General features: G+C 40.3%; 1 protein-coding gene across 1 annotated transcript; it reads left to right on the forward strand.

The window, feature by feature from the left end:
* The first annotated feature begins 5 nt into the window (after window positions 1-5).
* METAP1 (methionyl aminopeptidase 1) lies at window positions 6-26,662 on the forward strand. Its single transcript, XM_057366589.1, has 11 exons — window positions 6-187; window positions 9,281-9,332; window positions 11,406-11,518; window positions 12,852-12,912; window positions 14,145-14,236; window positions 14,937-15,020; window positions 16,487-16,625; window positions 19,607-19,738; window positions 22,111-22,254; window positions 24,363-24,428; window positions 24,595-26,662. The coding sequence occupies exons 1-11, from the start codon at window positions 68-70 to the stop codon at window positions 24,753-24,755; spliced, it is 1,164 nt and encodes a 387-aa protein (XP_057222572.1). The 5' UTR covers window positions 6-67; the 3' UTR covers window positions 24,756-26,662.
* Window positions 26,663-26,933: the final 271 nt, after the last annotated feature.

Here is a 26,933-nt window from a genome sequence, read left to right on the forward strand (position 1 = left end):
TCTCCCAGCCCGCCCCAGCCGGCGGCAGCTCCGGGCGGCGGCTCCTCCCCCGTGGCCGCCCGGCAGCATGGCGGCGGCGGTGGAGACCCGCAGAGTCTGCGAGACCGCCGGCTGCAGCAGCGAGGCCAAGCTGCAGTGCCCCACCTGCCTCAAGCTGGGCATCCAGGGTTCCTACTTCTGCTCCCAGGTGAGCTTCCCCGCGGCCCGGCCCCTCGCACCGCGCCCCGGGCGTGCGGCGGGCTCAGGATGCAGCTCCCCGCGCCGGCTCCTGGCCGCCCGGGCCCGGCCCGGTGTGCCCGGCTCTGCCTCCCTGCCCGCCCGCTCCCGGCCGGCCTCGGGCASCAGGAACCCCGCACCGAGTTCCCCCTCGGTTCCTCGGGTGTTGGAGCCGGGCTGGCGGCCCCGGGCGGGGCGGGAGCCCCATTTCTCCTCGTGGCCGCGGGCGATGCGGGACCTCGGCGGCACCAAACSGCGACGGGAGCGTTCGTGAGAGGGTGCACGGATGTTCCTCTGCCTGAAGGTGTGGGTGGTCCGTATGCCCGCTTACAAATAAAGGCTTAGTGGGACAAAGTGAGATGTGCTCATCAAATTCCAGCGGGTGCTTTTCTCTGCCGGCATCAGCTCTGGAGTTGCTTGGCTTTGATAGACGCCGAGAGACTTGTTGCTCTGAAAACACATTTTAAGTTATGAGTGTCTGTGAAAATTATTTGATACTTTTCTCATTTTTTTTAAATTTCCTTTTCATTCCTAACTTCTTTTTTTTCCCCACTCTGTCTTTTGATGTTCTGCTCTGAGGGTGCCAAACAGGAAGGTGCAGGTTAGGCCACATGTCATAGAGCAGGCAGCTCCCACGTATGAATGAGAGAACTGAAGGTGTTATGTAGGCCTCGGCCACCCTCACCTGTTACCACAGCGCTAATAGAATGGTTCCTCAGTWGAAAGAASTGTCTGTTGACTGTTSAGKGGGTTTTTTTGTTTGTGGGATTTGTTTAGTTTCTTTAATTAACTTCAAAATGTTCAGTGAAATACACAGCCTAATCCCTTGAACYTTTCGTATGTGTAATTTCTGTCAAAATCAGTGAGAATATATRTGTTTAGTTCAGAGATTAACACTGAACTTTCTTGTCACAACTACAATTGCAGAGTGAAATCGTTGAGTTTCTGTAGGTAAACGTAAGAAAATAATTTTGTCACATCATCTAGATTAATTTGTTAATTGGGAAGAGKTTTTTTTCTGAGTCAGGTTGTAAGATGATAGTTATGGTGTGCATAAGACTAGGGGAGAACTTCCCACATGCTTGTGACACACCCACTGCATGGTTTCTGGTACTTTCCCCTGAAGTCTTTGTGCCGTGTGCTGGGAGTTGATGCCAAATTAGAGCAACTGCAACTCCCAGATTGTTCTGACAATTCTGTATTTCTAGTTCCCACGTGGTGCTTGTGGTTAGCTTCTAGGATTTGCTYTGCATTTCACTGCATGTTTTGGCATGTCTGATACAAAACTCATCATAGATGCATCACTGGTATATACAAATATTAGTTGGTGATGACAAAACCTTTGTTCAGAGACCAAACAGGCCAATGTGAGGAGTTCTAGTTACATCTTCACTCCTTTTTCCCATTCCTAATTCAGCTAATTCCATACAGGATGCAGAGATTCTTCTTGTCTATATACTAGACAAGAAATATCTGCCACTGTTGTTAGGTRAAAGGGGAGTTACTGGAAATACTTCCTAGCTTGTTGAAGTAGGCTGCTGGATAACTGACTACATGCTTGTAAAGCTGTCCTGTCGAGAAAATGACTTGACTGGGACTCCCAGTCATCTTACTTCTGAGTGACCTGGGGCGTGTTGTGCCTCGCTGTCCCGATCAGGAATGTAGGTAAGCTCACTGAAGGTGCTTCAGCGGTTTTGGGGCCATGTGTTACAGAGAAGGACATTGATGACAGCCTGTTTCAAAGACGAGCAAAAGATGTCATGCACTAAGAGCAGAGTCCCCGTGCTCGGCCTGTATCCAGGACCTTTGTTTTCCCATCAGTACCCTCTGTGGCCCAGCACAGAGCTGCCTGAGGCTCCAGCTCTCCTCTTCACCTGGTGTGTGCCATGGAGAAGACTCGCTGCAGTCCTGCCCTGGTGTCTGGTGAGATGATCAGGAGGGTAGGTGAGGTGCTGCTGACAACCTGGCTGTCCCTTCAGATGAGCATATGACAGGTGAAGAACTGTTATTTTCCCTGAACTTCCAGCAAGTTTCAGCTGACAGCAGCGGACTGGTTAGCATGTGTGAAAATTTTCCAGAGTTCTCTCTTTGGTAGTTTTCTTTCCATTCTGGTCTTACATGCATAAATAACTCGTAGATAAGCTACTGAGTGGACCTAGGATGTTATTCCACCTCACAGCACAGCCTGTGTTGTAGCTAGCTTGGGGCTACTCCCTTTCTCCAAGGATATGCGCTTCTACCCTTTTCCTTAAGCTGTTCCTGATTCCTTGGTGAGCCACTGCTGAGGTCTTCAGGTTTTTTTTTAATGGAGCAAGAGCAGTTGCATTAATTTTTTTTTTTTTTTTTGCTTGTTTAGCTCCCCTAAGCTGTGCACTCCAGGGCCATGAAACACTTCAGGAGTGTGCTGCTGAAGAGCAGGCTTGCCCACTGTGGCCTGGTTTGGTAAAGTCAGCCTGTCCTTACGGAATGCAGTGGTGTCAGCCAGACGTGTGGGCACTTACTTGGGGCTGATTGGGAGCAACAAACTATTTGTTGTCTCCTTGACAAGTAAATGCATCTGTACAGATGTGGACAACAGGTTAATTAATCTGCTTGGAAGCCTACAATGACTTTTTCATATAGCCAGAACTCCAATCAGAACTAAAACCAAATTTGTAGGAATTTATTTTCTCTAGTGCTAAGAATAAATAGAAAATTGTGAACTCCTGTAGGAAGGTAACCATATGAAGCAATGTGTTTGGATTAGAAATTACTAACATCATTTATTAAGGAAAAATAATGCAGGAGGTGTAGTACTGAGAATTTCAGTGAAGTGTAGAGATTGATTGAAAACTACTTTTCATGACTGCACACAGAGAATTGAACTTTCACATAGGTCACATCAAGACAATGATTTCYCCAGTGGATTTATCATTTGTGTTGCTCCTTTCCTGGAGAAAGARTGTTATTCTGGTCACTGATTTTCTTCTCCCTTTCTGCATCAAAATGTATGCCTCAACAACATGCYCTGAAAATGCTTATGCTGAAGTAATTTGACATGCTCTGAGGTTTCTCTGAGCCAACACTGGTTCCTTTCTGGSTGTTGGGCACCTTAGAAACTGGGTACAGCTGCTGAATAATAGTTGTGAGTTGTGGATGGAAAGGGGGCCACGTGGCTGGGTTCTGGCCTTGCAGGGAGGTTTTGAAYTGGTAGTGGAGACAAGGTAAAAATGGCTTTTAGAGGGGCTCTTGAGGTGGTGTGTTCAACCCTGACTTTTTTTGTTTCCTTTCACTTCAAGGTGTAACAAGAGAAACTGTTCTGCTGAGGGATTCTGTCTGCTGTTAACCCTTAGTAATATTTTAGGCTAATAAATCAAATACTATCACTACCAGCTACCTTTTTTCACTGTCTTGTTTTCTTTTTATCAGAGAATTACTGTAGTGTGGTGTGTGTTTATCATCTTATGGTGAGATACAGTAATTCAGTCTGTCCTCTGAATGTGGAAATAACGCAGATGTCCAGCATCACATCAAGCGTGGTGTTTCTCTTGCTAAGATGAATTTGCTATTGTGAAATCTGACCTATAGATTCAGTCACTGTGTGTACATTGTGTGTAGTATACATAAAGAGTTTGTGTTTTAATAGACAGTTCGCATTTCWTTTATGTCTTCTACAAGTGGATAAGGAAGGGGAGAGTAGTGACTGTTCTTGAGATCTCCAGTTACCATTTTTGTATAAACCTTCTAATTGTGAATGGATCTCTTTTTAGTGATTTTGTGTTGCTTTCATGAAAACTTGCTCTCTGATACTACTTACATAAGTGTCTTGGACGAACCGAGTAGGTTTTCTGTGGTGTGGATTGGATGCTGGTGCAGGGCCATTTGTCCAGCCAAATTCAGAAATACCTCTTTGTAGACACTTACTGGAAACGTTCTCTTACTATGAAGTCAGTGGCCTGTGCCATTTTTGTTTCTCTGAGAGCTGGAGGCCACGAGTTGTCATCGTAATCATATTCATAACTTACTCAAGGAGAACTGTTACCTCTTCCTGTTTTGTGTGCCCTTGTGTTGCCAGCCCCAGAGAGGCCCAGGTGTATGAAGTGATCTGGTTATGGAGTCCAAGGGAGGACTGGGGTGATGCRGTGACACTGCCATGTGTGATTTAGGCGTTTGAAAAGAAGCGGTTTCTCTGAAATGCGCAGTYGGCAGCAGTGTCTCTCTTGCACTGGTGGGTACTTCCCAATGGGGCTCTTGACATTTGAGGTGGAGTATGACTTGTTAAATTCCAGTGACAGGAAAGAAATGCTGTTTTGTTCTCTCAGTGAGTTTWTGTAAAATTTACTCCTTTCCAGAAGGCACATTTTCACTGACACTTGGCCCTGGGCTCTTGACAGTTTGGATGCTCAAGGTCACAGTAATTTGTGAAAAATTGTGGTCCTGAAAAGAAGACTGTTGTCCCATCTCCTGSTTTGCTGTTTCCTTTCATCATCAATGTGTTGGGGGTCGTGAGCAGGGAGCAGTGGATCTGGATGAAACTACTTTTTGTTCTCTCTCACAGCAGACCGTAGGACGTCAGTGCCATGTTTTATCCTTGGTTCACTGTTCTTTGCTGTACCTGAAATAGATGTAAAACCAGCTGCCTGGATCTAACTRCAGCACACAGGGGTTTCCTCAGGCACAAATGGCACTCAGCTGATAGTATCTTCTAGAAAATCAGATTTCCTTCATCAGGAAGCTGACATTCTCAGTTGCCTATAAATGACCATGAATACCTATGTCTGAGGTGTGTGCCTGATTGTTGGTGAGGTGTAAAAGCTGAGCCCTCATGACTTTTTGAAAGTAAAACTTCAGATTCCTGTAGGCAGACTTGCTGAGCTAGTCGTCCAAGTACTGAAAGAATAGTGATACCAAGGTGCTGCATGTAGGTGCTTCTCTTGGAATTGTTTCTGAAAACACATATTCTACTCTGCTGAAAAACTGACTATTCATTTATGCTGTTTAGGCTAGTTTGGGATTTTTTTGTGCAGTGTTTTTCAGGCTGGAGGCTGTCTCTGTGGGCCTTTAGAACCCTAGAAGGGCTTCAGCATGCTGGAAAGAATCAACTGTTTTATTTAATATCAAATGTCTCAACACCTCAACATACTAGTACTTACTTAAAATATGAGTTAGTCTGTAGTGTATTTTATATATATATATATATATATCACTGAGAGCCTGGTATTAAGCCAAATGCTGAACTTCAGGGGTTTTTTTTTTGTCTTCTCTTTTGCATACTTTCAAGGTATTTGGTTAAAAATGAGTTCTCATTATGCAAAACAGCATGATCTCAGGTTAAGCCCCAGACAGTTTCGTGTTCTAAAGGACATTTGTAAATTCTGTTCAAAAGACTGCTCAGAATAATTTTAAATACAGTGTGCTGCTTGGYACTGTTTCCTCAATGTTTGTCCATTACAATTCAGGGTATAATGACGTGCAATGAGACAGACAGTCTGTCCTCACAGTCTTAATTCCAGCTATCTTTTTTTTTTCTGCAAAGTAGGTATTTTTGGAAATTCATCACAGCTCTAAATGATGAGCACAGAGGCTAGAGGGGGTAATGCTGTGAAAGWTGGATATGATTTGGAGTGCTAACAGAGGGCAGTATTTCAACCAGCAAATAGTTGTTGGGCAAGTCCTAAGGTAAAAATAATTTTCAGAAATAACAGCTTTCACAAAGGGATCCAACAGGAATCTTTCCAAATGGTAGTGATGGTTATGCCTTTGGTTACCTTTGGATATATTTTGGTGAGCATTGGGTTTAACTTCTCTCTAAATGCAAAAACAGTGGGATTGGCTTAAGAATGTCATGAAGCCAGAAATGTTGTTAAAGGTTTAAATAAGTTGACAGCCTCTCTCTAGAAAACACATTTATATTTTTCTTACTGACAGAATGGTTGTACCCAGGATTGCTCTAAACAAGTCAAGGATTACCCCTCTGCCTTCTTTTTTGTCTTACATTTGACCTCTCTTGTACAGTCCTCTTGAGTGTTTCCACATCTGTCTTGATTGCTATGTAAAAGTCACATGCAATAACAACACTTTAGGTGATTAGGGTGAGGATGTTAATATCAGATATGCTAATGGATAATACAGAGTTTGAAATGAAATCCAGGAAGTCTTCCAAGAAACTTGAAGTCAAATTCATATTATTCCTGTGTACTTTTCCCCCTGAATCTAWGTAATGTTTTAAAATACAGCCATGTAGTGTTACATGTTACGTTTTTCACTGTATCAGGAAAAAAAAAAATCTTTATTTTCTTCATTTTAATGTTAAAAATCACCTTGGACATTTTTCACCTGGAATTTGTTTATTTAGTCATTGAAAATTTTCTATCCAGACCTGGGTAGGGCATAGGAACACAAAAGAATCATTAAGAGGCAGAAATGGTAATAATAAGATTGAAGCAGATGTCTCAGGAGAAAGCTCAGTGAAGAACATATTTTTCTCCAGAAAATTCTCCAGAAAGTGGCCCAGATAGAGAGAAAGAGCAGGTTTCTTCCACAGCTTATCAGGAAGTCTGCAGTATTGAAGGTGRGGGTGTTTGCAGTGTGCAGCGGTACTTTGGCAGTGCTTTGTTGCCCGGGCTGTGATTCTCCAACCTGTGAGATGACAGCTGCCATATTTTTATCTGGAGTCACCAAAGCAGAGYTCTGCAGTCATGTGCAGTGTGGTGCTTGTGCAGTAGGTTGTTGAATATCAGTAATTTGTCTGTACCCGGTAAGTCCAGCGCTCGCAGGAAGCATATGACTGATCCTACACAAAATAGATGGGCTGTAGGTGGATGTGCAGCATATCCTGAGTGCCTTCCAAAAGCGTCAGACCAAGGCAGAGAGATTCATTGATTGTGCACCTCTCTTGTGACARCCCCTGCTCACAGGAATGCTTTGGCCTTACCGTGTGTGCCTGTTCAGCTGATGGATGTGCACGTGGTGCGCGTGTCTGGGATGCCTCAGCRTACAGCAGCTTCTGTGGAGCTGTGCCCCAGGAGTTCTGACAGAGCTACTGCTCTGCTGGGGATACAGGGCAAGTAAAATTTGGGAAACATGTTTGGGAAAACTCATGCATGTGGCAGCCTTATGCAGGATCTTCTTAGGTTGTCCACAGCTTCAGGAAATAAAAAGCCAAAATGGAGCCTGTCATGTTATGGCACTGTCCCTGGTGCTTTGTTTGTGCARTGTTTTCTGGTTACGGGCCAGCAAGGAGTAAAGTCTGGTGGTGTAGGACAAAGTAAGGGCATTGGAGAATATCCTCCAAAATTTCATGGGAGAGCAGAGAATGAGCTACAGTCAGTAAKTACCACAGCTGATGTATGTCTTCCTTCCCCAAATGCTCCTTTGTATTCAAATRAGTGGATTCTAGGTTTGCAGACTTGGTAGCTGCTGTAAGTCCTTAGTTGTATAATCCTTCTTTTGCTTCAGAACAAAGACCTCATGTTTGAAAGGGGATTAAAACCATGCTGGTAGGTCCAGTGTCCTTGAAATAGCATTTTAAATTTTTTTTAAATTTTTCTTTCTCTAAATCAGGCCTTGTTTAAAACCTGTTCCTTTTCTCCCAGCTCCCCAACAGAGAACAGTGCAGTGCAAAGGTCTGTGTATGCAGTGGGTTATATAAGTGTGACAGAAAACCTTGGGCTGCTCATTGGAAGTGACGTTCTCTCGGGTCATCGGAAGTGTTGGTTTCGGAGCTCCTGGCAATGCAGTCACTCCTGGTGTGTGGTGTAGCAGAACACAACAAGCAACTGGTTCTGGTCATGAGAACAGCTCACAGCAGGGTCTCCTTGAACGTAGGTGTGTRTTCTTGTGCACCACTTCACTGGGTGTTTGTGGATGCAGTTTGGTAACTACTGGTGGCAAGGCTAGTGAGTGGCAAGGCTAATGAGTGGAGAGGGAGAAGGTGGCTCAACAAGAACAGACAGCTAAGAGCGCTCAAGGGCAACCCTGAAGCAAGGGTAGAATGTTATCAGCTGGGCTTGCATATCTGTTGTCTTGCACTGGTTGAGTGTTGTATACTTTAGATTGAATCAGTTGTTGGCTGTGGATGGTAGTTTTACRGTGATGATTCAGCATTGGTATTGTTCTTCCTTAAAATGGAAAACAGTTTGCTTCCTTGTCTTTCTTCAGAAACTCAGCTGTAATTGTAAATTATTGGAATTAGCAGTTTCTTAATGGTTGTTTTGAGTGCACATAGCCATTGATTTAGAATTGCTGTTACAGACCCAAGTAATTTGCTAATTAACACCTTAAAGGATCACCTTTAATGCTGCCTCCTGCACTTTTTCTACTTTTCTTCTTAAATGTCTTTTCTTTCAAGTCTTTTCTTCATTTTAGTCCTTCTTTATTCTCCAGCTGCTAGCCATTTCCATCTGCTCCTTTGCTGATTGTTTCTTCCTTGCATGAACTGCTCTATTTGGGAAGAAAAGACCAAACTCCTCCACAGTCACTCTTTTGTTGATTTCCATTTCAACTTTCTCAGTATTCTTTTTCCATTTCCTATTTTCATTAAGTAGCCCTCATTTTCTCCCTTTAGTCTACTTCATTAGTTCCCCTGTGGTTGTGCTAATTGGCCTCTGTTGCTTTCCTGTGCTGGAGCAGGAGGCAGAAGGGATGCCATTAGCAGGAGGAGATGGCTTCTTGTGCAAGCCAAGGGAGGATGTTGCTGCCCACTACAGCACTGTAAGATCATGTGCAGAGACAGACTCTGTGTTTCAGCCAACCTGCAGCCACCATGGTGTTTAGTTGCTCATTAAAATGATAAGAGATCGGTATTTAATATATAGGATTATATCAGTGTATTTCACTTCCATGGGTATTGTCTGTTTGGCTGTGCTTTTTCTGCCTATTCTGGTTCATAAACTTTTGAATGTAGTATTTTCAATTGCTGAGACTAGCAGTTACAGTAGCATTTACTGCATATTGCTACAAAGGGCAATAAAAAGTCTAGTTTTCTTTTAAAATACAGTTGCTTCTCTGTTTTSTCAGGTTGGCATATCTGTCCATGTAAATGCTACTTAAAACACATATTTATACATTTTGTTTGCAATTCTAGGAATGCTTTAAGGGAAGCTGGGCCACTCACAAGTTACTACACAAGAAAGCAAGTAAGTACATTACTTTTCTTTGATGCGTTTTCATATTGCTTTGAATTGGTGTTGTCCTATGCAGTGAGCTCTAGGTAGCCTTGCTTGAGCTGGGTATTGGACCAGATGCCTCCAGAGGTCCCTTCCAACCTCAGCTGCTCTGTGCTTCTCTGCCTAAGAATGGTATTGGGTTTTTTCCATCTGGCACTGGATGAAATAGCTGAAATTTTGTCCAGTTCCCGACAATCTAAAGTGCTGTGTAAAATTTCAGAGGCAGAGGTACACAGAAGTCTCTGTTTCTGTTCCCTTTTCTATTTGTATGAATTATTCCTTGAGCTTCATTGCCAGGTATACCAACACAGAAAGAGAGGTGTAGAAATAAAGGGCAAGGAGGATAATAAATACTATTGTAAGGCAGTGTTCTTTCATAGCATTTTGATGTCTAATGCAGTAAAAGGCAGCAAAGTGGGAAAGGTTCTTGCAAARTCTTTGTGATTAGAAACTTGCTGGAACACAAGTGAGTCAGAGTGCAGCTGTTCTGTATATTTTTTGACAGAAAAGTGAGAATGCTTTATGTGCATGGTGCAGCACATTGATGGAGGATTTATCATRGCTGGGATTTTGCTGAGTTTAGTTAAAGGTAGTAAGGGTATCTGTGTGCCTTAGTGACAGCTGGTAGCTCTGGCACAGAAATAGTAAGAGACTGGTAGATTCTACCTTATCTGAGTAGTGAAAATAGCCCACAAGTTTAAAACCAAAATGAGAGCAGACCTCAGTTCTCTGTTCAGATGATGGCCTCTTCCCTGCCATCATCTTGCATATCTTCATTAAGCCCTGCTTAAAAGGGAGGTTGGGTTAAAAAGTGACATGGCAGAAATTCACATCCTCAAATAATTTACCTCCTTTCCTAAAACCCAATAAACCCTTGTTTTTGCATGATAAATGTTGAATGATAAATAGGTTGAAGGAGTACAGACAATTAGAAATATTTTCCTTYTTTCTGCCTTCCCAGTGTAGGGATCTCATAGTTCACACTTGCATTCTGTATCTTATTAATTTGTGTGAATATGAAAAACTTTGGACTTTTAAATTGTTATTTCTCAGTTTCATCTGAACTGAATATCATCTGAGCAGATGGCTCAGATTTCAGCCACAGAGACACTGAGCAATTCACGTTAGGGCTTGCAATGGCAAATCTTTTGCCTTCTCCTCATCTGTCTGAGATATAAAAAGAGAAAACAAACAAGTAATTTGGTTGAGTTAAGGATTATTGCGAACATGCTCTTTCTTAGCCCTTGCCTTCTTTCTGTGAGTAAGTACTTCTCCTTTTGCTGTTGCTCAGGATCTGCTTATTTCAATCCTTTATGTAAATACCTTCAATCTGCCCTCATAGGACTGTTATTTGTGAATGAAGTCATTAACTGGACCATGTCAGACATGAATTTTACAAGGTTCAGAGAGCTGGGAAGCTCCAGCAGTTTGAGACCATCTTGTAAGGTGTGAGMACTGCCTGTCCCGAACTGCAGAAGTGACAGGGCCTGCATTCTCTTCATCACCTCTAGAGTGGTAGCAGGCTCTGTGTATTGAGGCTGGCAGTTGGATGRCCTCCTCCCCACMTTTGGATGGCCTCCTCCCYRCCTTTGGATGGCCTCCTCCCCACCTCAGGTCATTTCAGTCACTGGGTGCTAAGGGAAATTGCAAGAAAGGAACATTTATCTGCAGTGCAAGGGTGTTAATTGAAGGGATAGCGAGTCCCTGTGTAGAAACAGGCTTCTTCCCAGGAGTGAAAACAAACACTGCGTTATAAAACTACAAATGAAGAAGAACTTAATTGCTACGCTTCATTTGTGCATTCAGTCCTGACATTCCCCAGTTTGCTATTGAATAGGGTAGGAAGAATGTGAATTTGGAATGGCTAATACAAAATGATAACTGCTACTTAACACTTAYATATATCAGTGTCTAAAATGTCAGAAAGAGTCGGGTCTGGGCTTATGTACTTCTATGTCACTTTCTAGACTCCACAGTTCTTATTCTTAGTAGGACTGATTTTGCTGCTGCAACTTTTTTTCTCCCTTTTTCTTGTCTTTTCAGAAGATGAAAAAGCTAAGCGTGAAGTTTCCTCCTGGAGCCTGGAAGGTGACATTAACACAAATCCCTGGTCTGGTTATCGGTACACTGGTAAACTCAGGCCACACTATCCACTGGTAAGCAAGAGGTGCCACTCTGTTCTAGCAGTGCTACATTCTATAGCAGCTAATGGACCACTCCTGACCTGATGACTTCCCGCATTTTAGCTGAGACATGAGAGCTTCTTAAACAGTCTGAACCTAATGGCCAGGAGGTGCATGGCTGTCCTTATTGTGGTTCATTTTGATTTAACTTATTCTATCTCTTGGTATATTTATAATTAAGGAAGTTCTTGTGAAGTAATGAGCATCAGTAACAGGCTGAAGCTCATAACTTTTGGATGAACATTTTGATGTTTRTTCTGCAAAAAAGCTACTGCTAGTTCAGATGATGTCTCCTAGCTGTTTACTGTCCCTGCCAGTTATGGAGCAGTCTGGTGCTCAGCTCAGGTGAATTAATTTAGAATTTAAATAAATGGTTTCATATTATATTATGTAAGTGGTTCAAAATAACCTGGTAAGTGAACTGGTGATGAGCTGAAAGAACAGAGGTTACGGTAATCTCCAGCACTGAAATGGTGAAGAATAGCAGAGATCAGTAAGATCTTTGGCTGTGCAAGATGGGTGTAGAAGATGAWGACATGTAGCTGTATGTAAATATGTGTAGCTGTAATTTTAAATTGGTACAAGTTTGTACACGGAGTAAGCTGAAGCTTTTTTTACAGGAATAATGGCATTTTCTTTACATTTGTCTCTTCTAATTGGCCTGTGCTGGAAAAGCTGCCCCAGTGGCATCCTCTCTGTAGTCTTCTCCATCTGTTAGAGGCTCATTAGAGAACAGATTAAGAGAGCCTGAGCCCATATGTGTTCATGAGCATTGTTGGAGAAAAGTGTGTTTTGGATATTTCACAGGCCAAGTAATTTAGTAGTGTTGTCTCTGAACAYTGGCTTTTTTGTCTAGCCACTGCTGTAAGACTGATGCAAATGGAGTTAGAGGTTTTGACTAAGGTGATGGTTAGAAAATAGCAATCCTGCTAGAGAGAGAAGGGATGTTTTTGGAACAAGWGCACTTGCAGTCTAGAAAGCAAAATAAATATTACAGTAAGGAATAATACATTATAAAACCAGTTTGATTCATTTGACAATAAAAATTGGATTTTTACAAAGCTGTGCAGTTGGCTATTAAAAGTTGTATAATATGATAGCAATAAAGACTAACAGCAGAATATTTGAGAATGAAACTTGGAACTGTTTTGGAGTGTTCGCGTACTTCACAACCTTTTCTAAGCGGATTTAGCCATATTTCACATGAAATATTACATACTGTATTTAATTTTGCTGTGTGACTCTGTTTTTGWGACTATAATAAGTGTTCTTGCAACCTAACAAGCCTTGCCTTTGATTTATTTAGACGCCAACAAGACCTGTGCCAAGTTATATTCAGAGACCGGATTATGCTGATCACCCACTAGGTAACTTGARACAAATCACAATAATGGAGTGTTGTTTGCTTTCTATTTTCCTTTTAATTGAAAAAGCCTTTAAAGCATGAAGGAGATTCTGGAGAAGGGAACCTCTTTTATCTGTTCTCATGTTGCTTCTTCCCCACATTAACTTACTGATTTTTAAATAATCATGGCTGCAAGTATCTTTTGGAAGTCCACGGTTTGTAATGTATTGTCTTTCAAAGGTGTCCAGGGAATTAAGAGTAAATTAATTTGTTTTTTTTTTTTTTTTTAACCCCAAATGTACAAGTCTTAGTTCCATTGTTTGCTAACAAACACAGTTTGATAACAAAACGGCAATCAGTTGACTGTTGCAGATAAAGTCTGCTAAGCCATTCTCCATGGTATTAGCATATTTGTTGAAAATGTGTTATTTTATAACAAAACCAAGAGAACCTTGCAGTATGGAACCCCAAAAGAAAACTGATGTATGAGTTTCAGCTATTTTTGGACAGAAAGGGAATGCATTCAAAATTACTTGCTTATTGGATTTTTGTGGTATTTTCTGCTTTTTATGTGTTGGTTTTTTTATTGGTGCTTTTCATTTTCCCAGAAGGCTGCTATAAAGTCTGGTAGCATTATTTTTTAATCTTAAGCCATTCCTTAGATATTTTTTAAAGASTGTAAATATTTAAACAACACAAAATACTGTATTTTAGGGAGTCTCTCATCTATAAAGCTGAGGTTGCACAGACTTTGGCAGGAGGAATTTATGTTTTTATCAGTTGATTGCTGCAGTAGTATAACCAGATATATTCCCAAGCTCATATAATCCTTTATGTCTGTTTTGTAATGTAATTTTTGCTAATTACTTTCTTAGAGCAGGTGAAAAATRCTTTTCTAGGAATAAAATAACTTCCTTATAAACCTGATATTTAACGTTATGTTTTGACTCACTGGACATGATGGTTTTATGCAGTAAGTGAATGGGCTTCCTGAGCACATGGGGGCATTATGGTATTGTGGAAGGCTTATGAATTCCAGTTAATCTGGATAATAATAATGATGCTATGGGTTGGTGGATTCCTTATTTTAGGCTATGGTGAGAAAGTCCATACATCTATTGCCATTGGTTAGCTGAACAATTTTCTGGATTGGATATGTGTAGTAATCACCCCCTATGTARCATGKTTTTTTCTTTCTCTTATTTTTTTCTTTTTTTTTCTTTTTTTTTCCTCCTCTCCCTTTTTTCTTTTCAGGAATGTCTGAATCAGAACAAGCTTTAAAAGGAACCTCTCAAATAAAAATACTGTCATCTGAGGATATAGAAGGGATGCGAGTAGTGTGTAGGGTAAGASGGCTTTGATTTTTCTTACAAGGTACCTTTATATTCTTTAAAAATCCGTAATGATTTTACCACTCTGTGAGAGCACATTTAAGACTACAAACTTTCAAACCACTTTAGAGCACTGAAAAATAGTTTGACAAGTTTAATATTTTYTTCTTTTTTCTCTTCTTGTGACTCCCCAATAAAGTATTTTGCAAGCAGAAAAATGACTTTTATCTGTGTCCTGGCTTTGTTTTTAYTAGTGAGATAATCTGTGCCTGAGACATTGTTAAGAATATGTTTTATAGTGCAGAAATGGGAGCAGAACTTGTTCTCTGCTGGAGCTGGTACTAAGTGAAAACTACAAAGCAAAGCAAMGCCCCATCCCTAACAATTTTTGAAAAAGAGCTGTTCAGTTGTAACCACTTCTTCTGCATAAAGTCAAACTTTGAAATGTATTTAGGTAGTCTGATTTCAGATTATGTCATTCGAGGAAAATGTGGTCCAAATCTTAATTGRGGTATTTTCAGCTCTCATACTACATGACCTGGAGACTTGAAGTCTTTTTAGAGCCCAACTCCACACAGCTTTCCTGGTGATCTCAGTGTAGCTGTCAAAAATGGGTTACTAATCTTGCAGAGATTGATCCAATAGATCAATCTTGCAATTGATCCAGTAGATCAATTTAAAATCTATTTTAAATTTTGAATTGTTTCATTTGCAGCTTGCTAGAGAAGTATTGGATGTTGCTGCCATGATGGTAAAACCAGGAGTAACTACTGAAGAAATTGATCATGCTGTCCATTTAGTAAGATTATTTCATTATTCTTCTGGTGTTTATAAGCATTTTCTTCTATCTCTGTTTTTAAATGATWATTGTGTGGTTTTCTTTGTTCCATGAATTCCATTTCCTTATTTTGAGCTGTTTCCCAGTTTGAAGCTGGTGGGTAATGCAGATGGCAGAAATGTGCTACAGTGCAAGGTTCAAAGTGCGTTAGGAGCTCCCGGACCTCTCTGTGTATCAGCTGCTTCCACATTTCTGGCATCAAATTGCTTCTAAGTTTTTTTTACGTGCTTTCTCAGTTAACATCATATTATTTTCTTTCTTCTAAACCCTTTTTGTTCCACAGATACCATTATGTAAAGAACGCCATATGTAGGCCACGGCCTTCTTGTACTCTCTGTTGTTGGTTAAGACATATAGAGGAGAAAGCTAAATTATTTATGGTTGGGAGTCAGAACTGAGATGCCTCAGAGAGAACTGAAACATGTTTGATGCAGGCAGACARAAAAATAACCCACAGTCCAGTGAAGTGTTTAAGAAAGCATGTTCAAGAATTTTCCTGCCTTTTTGTAGATACTTGAATTGTATAATTTTTTTTCTTTGCTGTCTTTGCTATGAATCATGTAATCAGGTAATTGAGTCTACTTCTGTGCACAGTGGGAAAGGAAACAATTTTGGTATAGTTAAGTTTGTCAGAGAGCTTTCTGGTTCTTTTCATCTGCATTTGAAGCTGTTGAGCCAAGATTGTCTGCTTTCATTAGGCTGGAGATTTCGACTGAACTGCATTAAATGCCAAACTACCTGCTTAGGCATAATGTCTAATATGAACAGCAAGTAGTTAAAATGTAGTTACTGCTCTTCAGCAGTTTATGGAAACTTTGGCTTGGCAGGTTGTTGATGCTGACTGAAATTCCTAATTGGTATTTTGTAGTTTTAAACAGTTCAATTTTTCTAAGATTAAAAAAAAACTTAACACGATATTTTTTTCAGTACTTTGCTAGTATGTCATAAAGTGTGTGTATGTATGTATAAGTATATATGAAATGTGTCAGTTTTGCAAAAATACAAAAAGGTTATTATAGTGCAAGGGAAGCAGCTTAAGGTTTTAAAGCTGGGGAGKAGTGGTGCTAATTATGATTTTGTTTAGCTTGTGTGTCTTGCAACAAAAATCTTAGATTGGGTGCTTAAATGCGGTAATTGAAAATTATTTTTTAAAATTGAATAAATATTGCTGTGCATTAAACCTGACTATTTCAGCATTTGCAGTTAAACATAATAATGAGCAGAAACAAAATTAAAGTAATTTTAATTCCTTCCTGGTAAGAAATGCAAGGTATAACAAGAAAACTGCCGAGAAATGTTTGAAGCATCTTACTCTCAGGAGTTAGTTCAGCCTATCATTCTTACTGTAAAGCTGTTGTGCATATGCTTTTTCTGTGTTTTTTCTTTGTACCAAGCTTACTAGTGTAAATTGTATCTTCTCTATTTAGGCTTGTATCGCAAGAAATTGCTATCCTTCCCCTTTGAATTATTAYAATTTCCCCAAGTCGTGTTGTACGTCAGTGAATGAAGTGATCTGTCATGGAATTCCTGACAGGAGGCCATTGCAGGAGGGAGATATTGTTAATGGTAAGTGCTGTGAAAATTAACCTKAAACATTTCTACCTTCTATGCACTTAAACCATGCAGTAAGGTGAGATTTCACAAGCAGGCAATATGATTGGAGTAGTTTCTTTAGAGCGGCTTTTGTTGTATTTACCAATTATTTGTTCTCATTTACCTCTGCTCTTCATATACCTTAATTCATGAGTTTATTCAATAAAATAATTTCTAAAGTTCAGTATGCTTGAAGAGCTTCATAATTCTTGTGCTCTGATCTGTGCATTAGTATAGTGCCTGAGTATTCCACTTGTGGGCTACATTCCAGTTGTYCCAGACTGTGTATAGATAGTGAATAAAACGTATATTGAATTATTAAYGGGATTAGTTCTGTGTGAATTCTTGATTAGATGGCTCTAGATCCTTACAGTTGTGCTATGCTCAGGATGATTATGGTGACTCTAAAGGGACCTAGTGAGGAGGCATTATATAGGTGCATATTAAAAACCATACCGTTTGAGCTTCTCACAGCCTAAAAATACCAGCTGCTTTTTGTTCTTGGCACTTAAGGTACTTAGACTTTCTTGGGTGGTAAGGGATACTTTTATAAATTACTTGACCATTTTTTGTTTTTGCTTTCATTTCTTCTTGGTTTAGCAGTAGAAATTAATGATGCTTTTTTGGTACAAACATTTGCACCTTTGTTTACTGCATTGGTTTGCTTTTCTCCTATCTGTAAATAAATATGCAGTGTATCCTCAGGTTTAACCTGCTTCTAGAAGAAGTTTATAACTTTTTTAGATTATCATATATGATACTTATTAGCATGTAATAATATCTACTAAATMTACACCTCAGTGTGGCAAGTACCAGCCTTTTAGAACAAGTRTCATGACTGCTGCCCMTGTCTAGTTGAGATGWGGTCTGGCTGATAGCTCTGAGCCATAGGGTATGTGTCACAACGTATGCCAGAAYTCCTTTATCTTATTTTGATTTCAAAAATGATGCCTTTGCACAGCTCTCTACTATTGGCAGCTTTTCTGGCATTGCTGGAGTCMAAACTAAGAGGCCCAGTTCACAGAACTGTAGAACCATAGAATGGTTTGGGTTGAAAGGGACCTTAAAGATGATTCGGCTTCAAAGCCCCATCCAGCCTGACCTTGAACATTTCCAGGGATGGGGCATCCACAACTTCTCTGGGCAACCTGTTCCTGTGCCTCACTACTCTCACTGTAAAGAATTTTTGTCTRTATCTAATCTAAACCTGYTCTCTTTCAGTTTGRATSCATTCCTCCTTGTCCTGTCCCTACATACCCTTGTARAAAGCTCCTCTCYATCTTTCTTAYTGGTTCCTTTCAGATACTGGAARACCACAATTAAGTCAACCCAAGGCCTTTTCTTTTCCAGGCTGAATGATCTGAATTCTCTCAGCCTTTTCTCATTGAAGAGGTGTTTAAGCCTTCTAATCAGTGTGGTTGGCTTCATCTACACTGTGCCTTACCTCTCCACTATTTTCATGCCAAGGCTGTACCTMAGGCCCAGAGAACAACTTCTAAAAGAGGGTTTAGTCATACCTTTGTCCACATTTCTGCACTTGATCAAGCTTGGAGCCTTCTGCTTTTTTTTTGATGAGGAAGAACTAGGCTCCCTTTTTGTAAGGCAGTGGCTCAAAAGGCTCTTGAAAAGAAGGACCAAACCAAGTTACAAGGAGGGATAGAATAGGTACTTTGGAGGGAATGTACCCAACGAACGATTTAAAGGAAATGTCCATCTTTTTCTTTATTTAAAACTTTTTAGCCTGCTCTAAGCCATGCCAAAATTCAAAACAGGGTTTTTGAATCATGGGAAAACATCATTCAGAAGGTACTGGCAGGTGATGTTTAGTCCAGTCCCCAGCTCTGAGCGGGACATCCTAATATTCTGTTATCATACTGTTCCCTGGGAGCAGATCCTTAAACAAAGCTGATCTGTCCGCAAAGTGAGATGTTCTGACCCAATCTGACAGTGTCAAAAATCTTGTAATCAGGTGGCCTACAGAGATGGACTCCTCACAACAGGTAGTGACCCTGGTGCTTAGGAGCCCTGACAGTTTTACGAGAAACTTATCTGCATGTGTTCCCAGGGTGCTGGTTTCTGTACAGTCCTCTTGCATTACCAGATCTGTACACTGGGTAAATGTTCCTGTAGTCCCACACATTTAATGCAGGAAGCAGAGCACAGCCCTGCACATGCATCCATCCACAGCAGGCAGTATTGTTTTGGTGGGGTATTAATTTCATTCTCAAGTGTTTGCCAGCAGTACAGATCTACTGTTGACACCAGTGTGTTTTCCCACATTTTCCTGGTCTCTCTCAGCAGCTCATATGCCATATTCCTGAGGTATTGCTGCTCACTACAGTCTCCTTCATGACTGTTTACCTGTGAGAGGATTTGGATGTGCGTTTCTTCATGAATAGCAGTGCAATAACTATTCTAGTGCGTTTGGTGATCTAGCAGCTGCTAGACCTACCAGATGACTGACAAAGACTTAGAAACAAAACTACCCATCCTACCACTGCAAGACAACTTGATATGCAAAACCATGATTACATACCTTTTAAAATTTCACTTCCCTCTATTAGTGCTAGAATTAATTCTAAGAAAGTACTTTAACCAGGTAAGTGACCATGGAGCAAAGTTCCTCTTTCCAGTTTTTATAATTACCTAGAAAAACAATGCAAGCTTGCTGTGTCTGTGTTGCATTGCTGGGTTTTTTTTTTTTCTCTCGCCTCCCTTTTATTTCGTTAAATTGAACTGTTGACAAGTGAAACACTAACTTATTAATTCTATAGAATCTACAAAATAAGCATGAATTGAATCTGCTTGGGGAGTAYTCATGCAAATTCTTGTGAAGAATGRAATTCTTGTGAAGTACTCAYTTCACAATTRGAACACCCATTTCTACATGTTTGTTCTATCAAATCAGAGGCAGGAACAGAGTGCTGATTTTCCATGTCTGATGTTGTTTGCAGTGGATATTACAGTCTATCGCAATGGCTACCACGGAGATCTGAATGAGACGTTCTATGTTGGAGAAGTGGATGAGGGTGCCAGGAGGCTTGTACAAACAACTTATGAGTGCCTRATGCAAGCCATCGATGCAGGTAAAACTAGAGCCAGCAGCATTAAGGTTTTGGTTGTCAAACATGCTTGCTCATATTTGCCACTGCTCCAAGTGGCTTCTGTTGCAGCACACAGAAGCATTGGTGTGTTGGCATCAGCAGATGATGGGTGTTGTGTAATGCAGTGATCCTTCAAATGGCACAGTTCTGTGAGTGATGGCTGCAACTTCTTTTTAAATGTGGGTTGATGAAGAAAATTTATTTGATGTGGAGCTGATCCACAGATGATATTGACATGGAAACAGCCTTTTTTTGACTGTTGATGACTAAGACATCTTTGGTCTGAGTAATTTAGAGAATGTAACAAGCAAAGTATGTTTTGGAAAACCCTATTTTCATAATTAGTATGGTGTTGCACAGTGAACTGATAAGGTAAAAAACTGGGTGAACGCCTAAACATATCTCTTTAACTCTGCCAAACCTGATTGTTATTTCATTAAGATAGTTATGAGCTCTTGATTTTCTGCTGTGGCAGTGTGCCAGAGAAGACAGATCCATATCCTCCAGTACCTACAGAACTTTAATGATGTTGCTCAGTTATCACTCAGGGCAGCTGCGTCGAGACATACAATGAGATAGAAAGGTAGCTGGAGAATATTGTGTTCAACTTCAGAAAACAAAACAAGAATTTCCCAAGTCCCTGGAAATCATCTGTATCATTTATACCCTACAGCTTGTTAAAATCTCTATTATAATTTAATCACTTTATGGCCTCTAAAGATTAAAGTTTAAGGTGCTTTATAGTAAGGCTTTGAACTTGCATTTAATCAAAAGTAAATGTAAATAAAAAAATGAAAATGAACTTAACTTCAGTTAGTAATTTGGAGATAGCTAGTCAAGATGAAAAACACAAGACATCATTCCTATGGATTTTTGACATCTGTTGGATGGTCAAGAAAATACTGCCAGCTTGAGCTGTGACGAATACAGATTGCCTGTTTATGTGGGATTACTGTTTGGAAATGACTACTTTGTTTTTCAGAGCTAACCCAGCACAGTGTCATATCTTTGGTTCTGTACTTTTTTATAGCCAATGTTACATGTGTTGTTTCTTATCCTTTGTATCCTGGCTTTGATGTATCAACTGGAACAGAAATTTCCCTTTGTGTTCATTACAATCAGATTAACATTCTCACTCTAAGTCTCTTTTACCAACTTTTTAGATGTAATGTGTTGCATGTGAGTAGGAATTCTGTCAGCAAGTGTCTCAGCAGTTAAAAAGGGGTGACTTCTCCCCTCTTTAAATAATCTTAATGTCTTGGTGTTGGAGCAGCAGAGTTCTAGCTAGGAGAGCCATATGAGAGTGAAACAGAGAGGGCTCCTTGTTCCATTGAAATGAATTGCATGTGCTGTCAGGCCCATACTTCATAGCTATTTAGCACAAACCCAACAGATTAATCCCTTTCCCACCATGTCCTTTTTGAAAAAAACTTTGGAGAAACATGTATATTCCAGAAATACAAATTTCTTGTTATTTTCTGTAAATTCAACTTAGAGGTTTCAGTTGTAGTTGCTGACATTAGCAGAAAATTGAACTAAATGGTTTATTCACATAAAGTTTTAGCTTTATGAACTCTGCTTACAACCACAGATCTGGTTCCTGAAGCAACAGCATATATTCAGCGAGTTGGAAATGGTCTTGGAAAAGCACGATTTTTTGTTTTAAGTGTCTCAAGGTTGTTTTTGGTATGAACCTTCATTGGCTGAATGATGAAACATTGTTGCCTTCATGGTATTATTACTCCCTTGTCCAAGTGCTCAAAGTGAATTTGTCAATGCTCTCTTCATGTGTTTGAAACTTTTTAACTTTTAAGGCTTTCTAAAGGGATTGTCAAAAAAGTTAATCCTAAATATGAACATTCTTATTTGCTGTAGCATTGTCACTGAGAATTTTGTCTAAGAGTTGAGAGACCCATTTTCCCTTTCTTTTCGTTCTTGGTCCTTTGTGTGCATTTTTTACACAGTAGTAGATGGAGAAGTGTACTTTCATTGCAAGAAGTTTACCAAAGCTTACCAAAGACCTTGAAAGTCCTTTATTTTTAATTTCAGACTTCGACATCCTTTTAATGTAAGCACTTGCATCCATGAAAGGAAGAAAGTAGTATTCTTTTGCAAAAAGAATTTTCTTCTTTCTCTCGGTTTTTATTTTTTTTTTTTTTAATATGAGACAGTTTCCTCCCTCTCTCATGCTACTACATTCACTTACATACTTGGTGAATTAAATGAACATAGGAAGTGGCATACTGGAACAGACAGACACACAAGCCATCAGTGTTACAGAGATGGCATTTGATGGTTAGTGGTGTTGAAAGAAAGATCTCTAAACTTCCATCTGTATTTCTTTAATTTTGCAGTAAAACCTGGTGTTCGGTACAGAGAACTGGGGAACATAATTCAGAAACACGCTCAAGCAAATGGATTTTCAGTGGTTCGGAGCTACTGTGGGCATGGAATCCATAAACTTTTCCATACAGCTCCTAACGTGCCACACTATGCCAGTGAGTATTCATTCCCTTTGTGCTGTCCTGTGGACCAGAAGTGGTTTGCAATGAGTGTACCCAATTTACTTGAGCCRTCATGTTAGCATTTAGGCACTTGGGAAGTAATTGTTTTCTAAACTCTGGACTGTAGCAGCCTTTATGAACCTAAGTGAGGAGAATATATTATATAATGAAACAGTCTGCCTACATGAATGGTTAGTGTTAGCTCTCATCTGTACTGGGTGCAGTTTTTGCCTGAATTCCCAGCTGAATTCCCTGAGACATTCTCCTCTAATATGAATGGGCAAATGTTTATCTTCTTAAAAGTTCTACGAAAACCTTACTGCTGTTTACAGATTTAAATAAAAAGCTCTTTGAATAGTGTAAATGGGTGTTGTGCCTAAATCTGGATCMTCTTCTTTTCACTTTCCATCATTTGAGTGTTGTGATTTGGTACTTCTGGAAACTTCATCATAGTGCATGGCAGAGGAATGAACATTCCCCCAGCAGTGGTAGTTTTTGGAAAAGTTCATGGCCCCATAACAATTTTTCCAGCAAGCCTAAGAAASAGCATCCATGGAGGCAAAGGATGGAAGGTTAAATGCCAGTGCCAGTGGACAACTAAGGGCAGAGTAAATATCACGAAGCAGTGATTAACAGTTGATACCCACTTCAGCTGTAAAGCTTCCCTGATACGACACTTATTTCCTCAGACCTGACAGGTTCCTCCATTTTCCCATCTCCTAATGAGCTCTAACATGTGTTATGGTTATAGATTATAATCTAGTGATTCCTGACTTTCCATGTAACATCTGTTAATTGCAGGGTAGAAGGGTATCAATACCTGATACATACTTTTTATTGTGTAAAGTAAGAAAATCTGGATTCTTTGGCAGTCGAGAACATTTTGCACCAATTAAAATTCAGTCGAGGAGAACAAAAATTCTTCCTTTCCTGACTGTTTGGAACTTTGAACTTTTTTTTTCATTGAGCTAGTATATCTATTCGCAGAAAGAAAGATGCTGGGTGTTTTTTTCTGGTATTTTTAAATACAGAGTCACAGCAAAAGCAAAGTRGAAAGATCTGAGGGATTTAAAGACTGTTGTAGAAAAAAGAATGCTGCTGCTCGTTTCTAGCTTACTATGAAAGGAATTTGAAAAGCAAAAAGCTCATTTTCTAAGAAAAATGTTCTGGTTGTTGTTTGGCAGCTTGATGTCTGAGATTTTTAAAGCCTCTAGGTGAYTGAAGCAGTGTAATAAATGTGCACAATTAAGGTTATATGAGGTGATGTAAAAATGAATCAAATTGTCTACAGCAGCAGAGTAGCTTGGAGCTAATGGTTCCTGTGCAGTCCTGGAGCTTGTTGCAGCTCTCAGGCTCAGTCACATCTGAGCTGTGCTGCCATTCCAGGTGAAACACAGCAGTGGAAATGGGCTGAAGGCTTCCTTCAGTCAAACTGCACTCCTGGAGTCGCACTGTATCAGCTCATGTGCCTCCACATAAACATTTTTCGTGCATTTTACATCAGAAAGTTCCTGTGTTACTGTCCTGGATGCCTTGAAATGCTCTACTTTATGTTAGCTAATGAACACAGCATTATCACTCTGACACTACTATGAGCCCATTATCTAGGGTAATGAGGGGGCAGTGTGTCTTTCATAAATGGAATAATGGAATTACTTAACCACTGTCATATTTTGACAATTTATTGGAGCTAATGGCTCAGTGCAAACAAATAAGGACATTCCAAGCCTTCTTTGAATATCTTAAGTGCTTCTTACTTCTGTTGTGTTTTTAATGATGTTTTTCATTATAGAAGCGTGCAGAAATTCCTGTATTATATTTGTTCAGTGTTTTTATAGAACTAGAATTGAAATTCCAGTTGTTGGAGAGAAAGACAGCAATTCATTTTAAGCTGCTTGAGTAAGTGTTACAGTGTTGGAGGATGGGGAGAAGGAAAGAACTRAGGGAAATCTTAATGTAGAAGTGAAAATGGACAAGTGAACGATGATCTCAGAAGGGTTTTTTTGACTTTACTCTTTCTGTTGTATTCTGCTAGGACAAGGATTCATCCATTTACTAAGATGGTATTCTTTTTTCTAACTCGAATGTTTATTTTATTGCAGAAAACAAGGCAGTTGGAGTCATGAAGCCAGGTCATGTATTTACAATTGAACCAATGATCTGTGAAGGTRAGCAATTTAGCAGTAGAATAAGRTGGTTACTTGTTTGCTCTTAACTAGTGATGGAACCGAATGCTGGTTCTGTTCTGTGGAGCTGACASATTTTTCATTTCTCTTTAGAGAGCTGATACCTGTTACTTAAAAACTGGCACGAAGTCCCGTTTTCTGTTTTCAGGGGGTTGGCAGGACGAGACCTGGCCCGACGGTTGGACTGCAGTAACGAGGGACGGGAAGCGCTCGGCGCAGTTTGAGCACACGCTGCTGGTCACRGACACAGGCTGCGAGATCCTAACCCGGCGCCTGGACAGCATTCGCCCCCACTTCATGACCCAGTGATAGCCCACACTCAGCAGGTGCATCCGAACGATAAATATATCTATTTTTTGCCCCCGTACTATGCATTTTTTTAAGARTACAGAATAGAAAGGTTTCACCATTTACTTTGTTCTCAGTGATTGTAGATAAGAGGAATATCTCGAAGAACCTGACCCAGTGTCTGCAAAAGCGAAGAATTTAAAGAATTTCCTGCTTTCCTCCTACCTACAACACTCACRCTGTACTTTCCTTTTTTCTTCAATTATCTCTTTAGCACCTTTCTTCCAATTAAACCCACAATTGCTTCTGTTGCTGCCATGATATTAGCTAGAAAAGCGTGGGTAAGCTTTCCCACTGGGACTTGATATTTTGGGATCCAGGTTTTTTTCACCATTTCAGTGTGTCCTGTCACTCTTGGTTTGTGAGTGGCACTTGAGATTTCAAGCATTTCTTATTCCAAAGACTTGCTCCTGCTTYGGCAGATACTGTTCTGGGCCTTGTTTGTTTATCAGTTGAGAAGGGGGMAGAAGGGAGAACATGCACATACAAAAGCAGGCTACCATTAATTCTGCCCCCATGTCTGCATTGGTGACTTCTGTGGCGATTGCCACTGTGGGTGGCRCACTGTGTTAATGGCAGGACTTGTTTCTCTTGCTGGAGATTTGATAGTAGGGCTTACAAAGTCTGTCTTAAATGCAGCTCCCTGAAATAAACTGCCTGTTGGTGAAGCAGTACTTGCAGGCAGCCTCCTGCTCCAAGAGCTTGGTGAAGCTGATATATCAGACTTGCCTAGGTAAAGGAATGAACCAAGAACCAAAAAGATCCCACGATTCATGGGATCCCTATGTGTGTTAGTGGTGGAACATTCTTTAAAAGTACATCCACAGTAGCTGTGGGGGATTGGATTTGCAAGATTTACAGTGAAGTATCTCAAAACAAGTCTGAGTGTGTGAAAATGAAATATGTTCAATGCTGTATTCATTTTCTTTTGATGATTTTTAAACGGGTCATTATTTTCCCCCTCAATTGAGCGGGAAAGCTTCAGGCTTTTGGAAAGTCTTAGGGGGGCAGCTATGAGAATTGAACCTTTTCTCCTCAGACGGGGTATAGAGTGGGCAATGTTAGTATATATACCCCCTTATATTCTGTTAATGGGTCATGGCGAGCTGAAAACTGTTATGTTAAGGAGTGTGGATTGATTAAGCCTCTCTTCTCTCTAGCCTTTCTTTTTCCAATGCCCACTTCCCTTCCATCATCTTTGGTGTCTCTGCTGAGGGAATTTATTTTTTCTTCTGAATTGTAATGAAAAATTTTTCAGACCCCATTGTAGACTTCATCTTACACCACGGTAACGCAAGAAATACTTAAAACCAACACAGACATTAAATCATACAATCATGGGCATAAAATACACCTCGTGAAAGATGTCTGGTGAATTTGTTGCCACAGACCCAAGAATATGAAGTGCTGCATACCCTTAGCTTCCCTTGGCACTGCAGAATTTAGGTGAGGGAAAGGGGTTAAAGCTTCATAGAATTGGATTCRTCTACTCCCAAATTTGCCAGAAAATGTCCTCTCTGCCCTGAGTGCCTCAGACCTCTGTTGCTGTAAGAGTATCACTGCAATGTTTTCATTACCTTTATTCTTATTTTTAATTATGCAGTAAAGTGACCTGAAATGATGCACAGAGAGTGTGTGTGCGTGTGTATGCATGTGTGCTTAGAGATTTTTAACCAAACAGACTGTAGTACTTGAGTGGGATTACCTGTGCAGAATGAGATGTGTTGAAGAGATGCCTGTCCTGGAGGTTTGCCCACCATATCCTTCACTTGAATGGTTACAACAGTCTTGCCTTTTCTATCTGTGTGCGTATGATGTGGGGGGTGGGTGGCTTCATTTTTGGTCTATAAAATAAAAGTTGCAGCTGCTTTTAACAGAAATAACTTTTTTTTTCTTGTAATCCAAACCCAGATGTAGAATTTCAATTACATCCAGGTTTGCTTGCACAAGTGCAAGCCCCACTTGGTAGATGCAAGCACCCAGTTAGAACTCACCTTAAACCCATCCATGTACCACTTGGATACCTCTTTGTTGTTGTACTGATACCACCAAATTTAGCACATTTTTAATACAGGTAATCTATGATGCTATGCATTGCTGCCTATAAATTGAAATCACACCATGATAACTGTTTACAGT

Source organism: Malurus melanocephalus, unplaced genomic scaffold (genome assembly GCF_030028575.1).
Source record: "Malurus melanocephalus ecotype Western Australia unplaced genomic scaffold, MMel_1.1 scaffold_68, whole genome shotgun sequence".
Lineage (NCBI taxonomy): Eukaryota > Metazoa > Chordata > Aves > Passeriformes > Maluridae > Malurus > Malurus melanocephalus.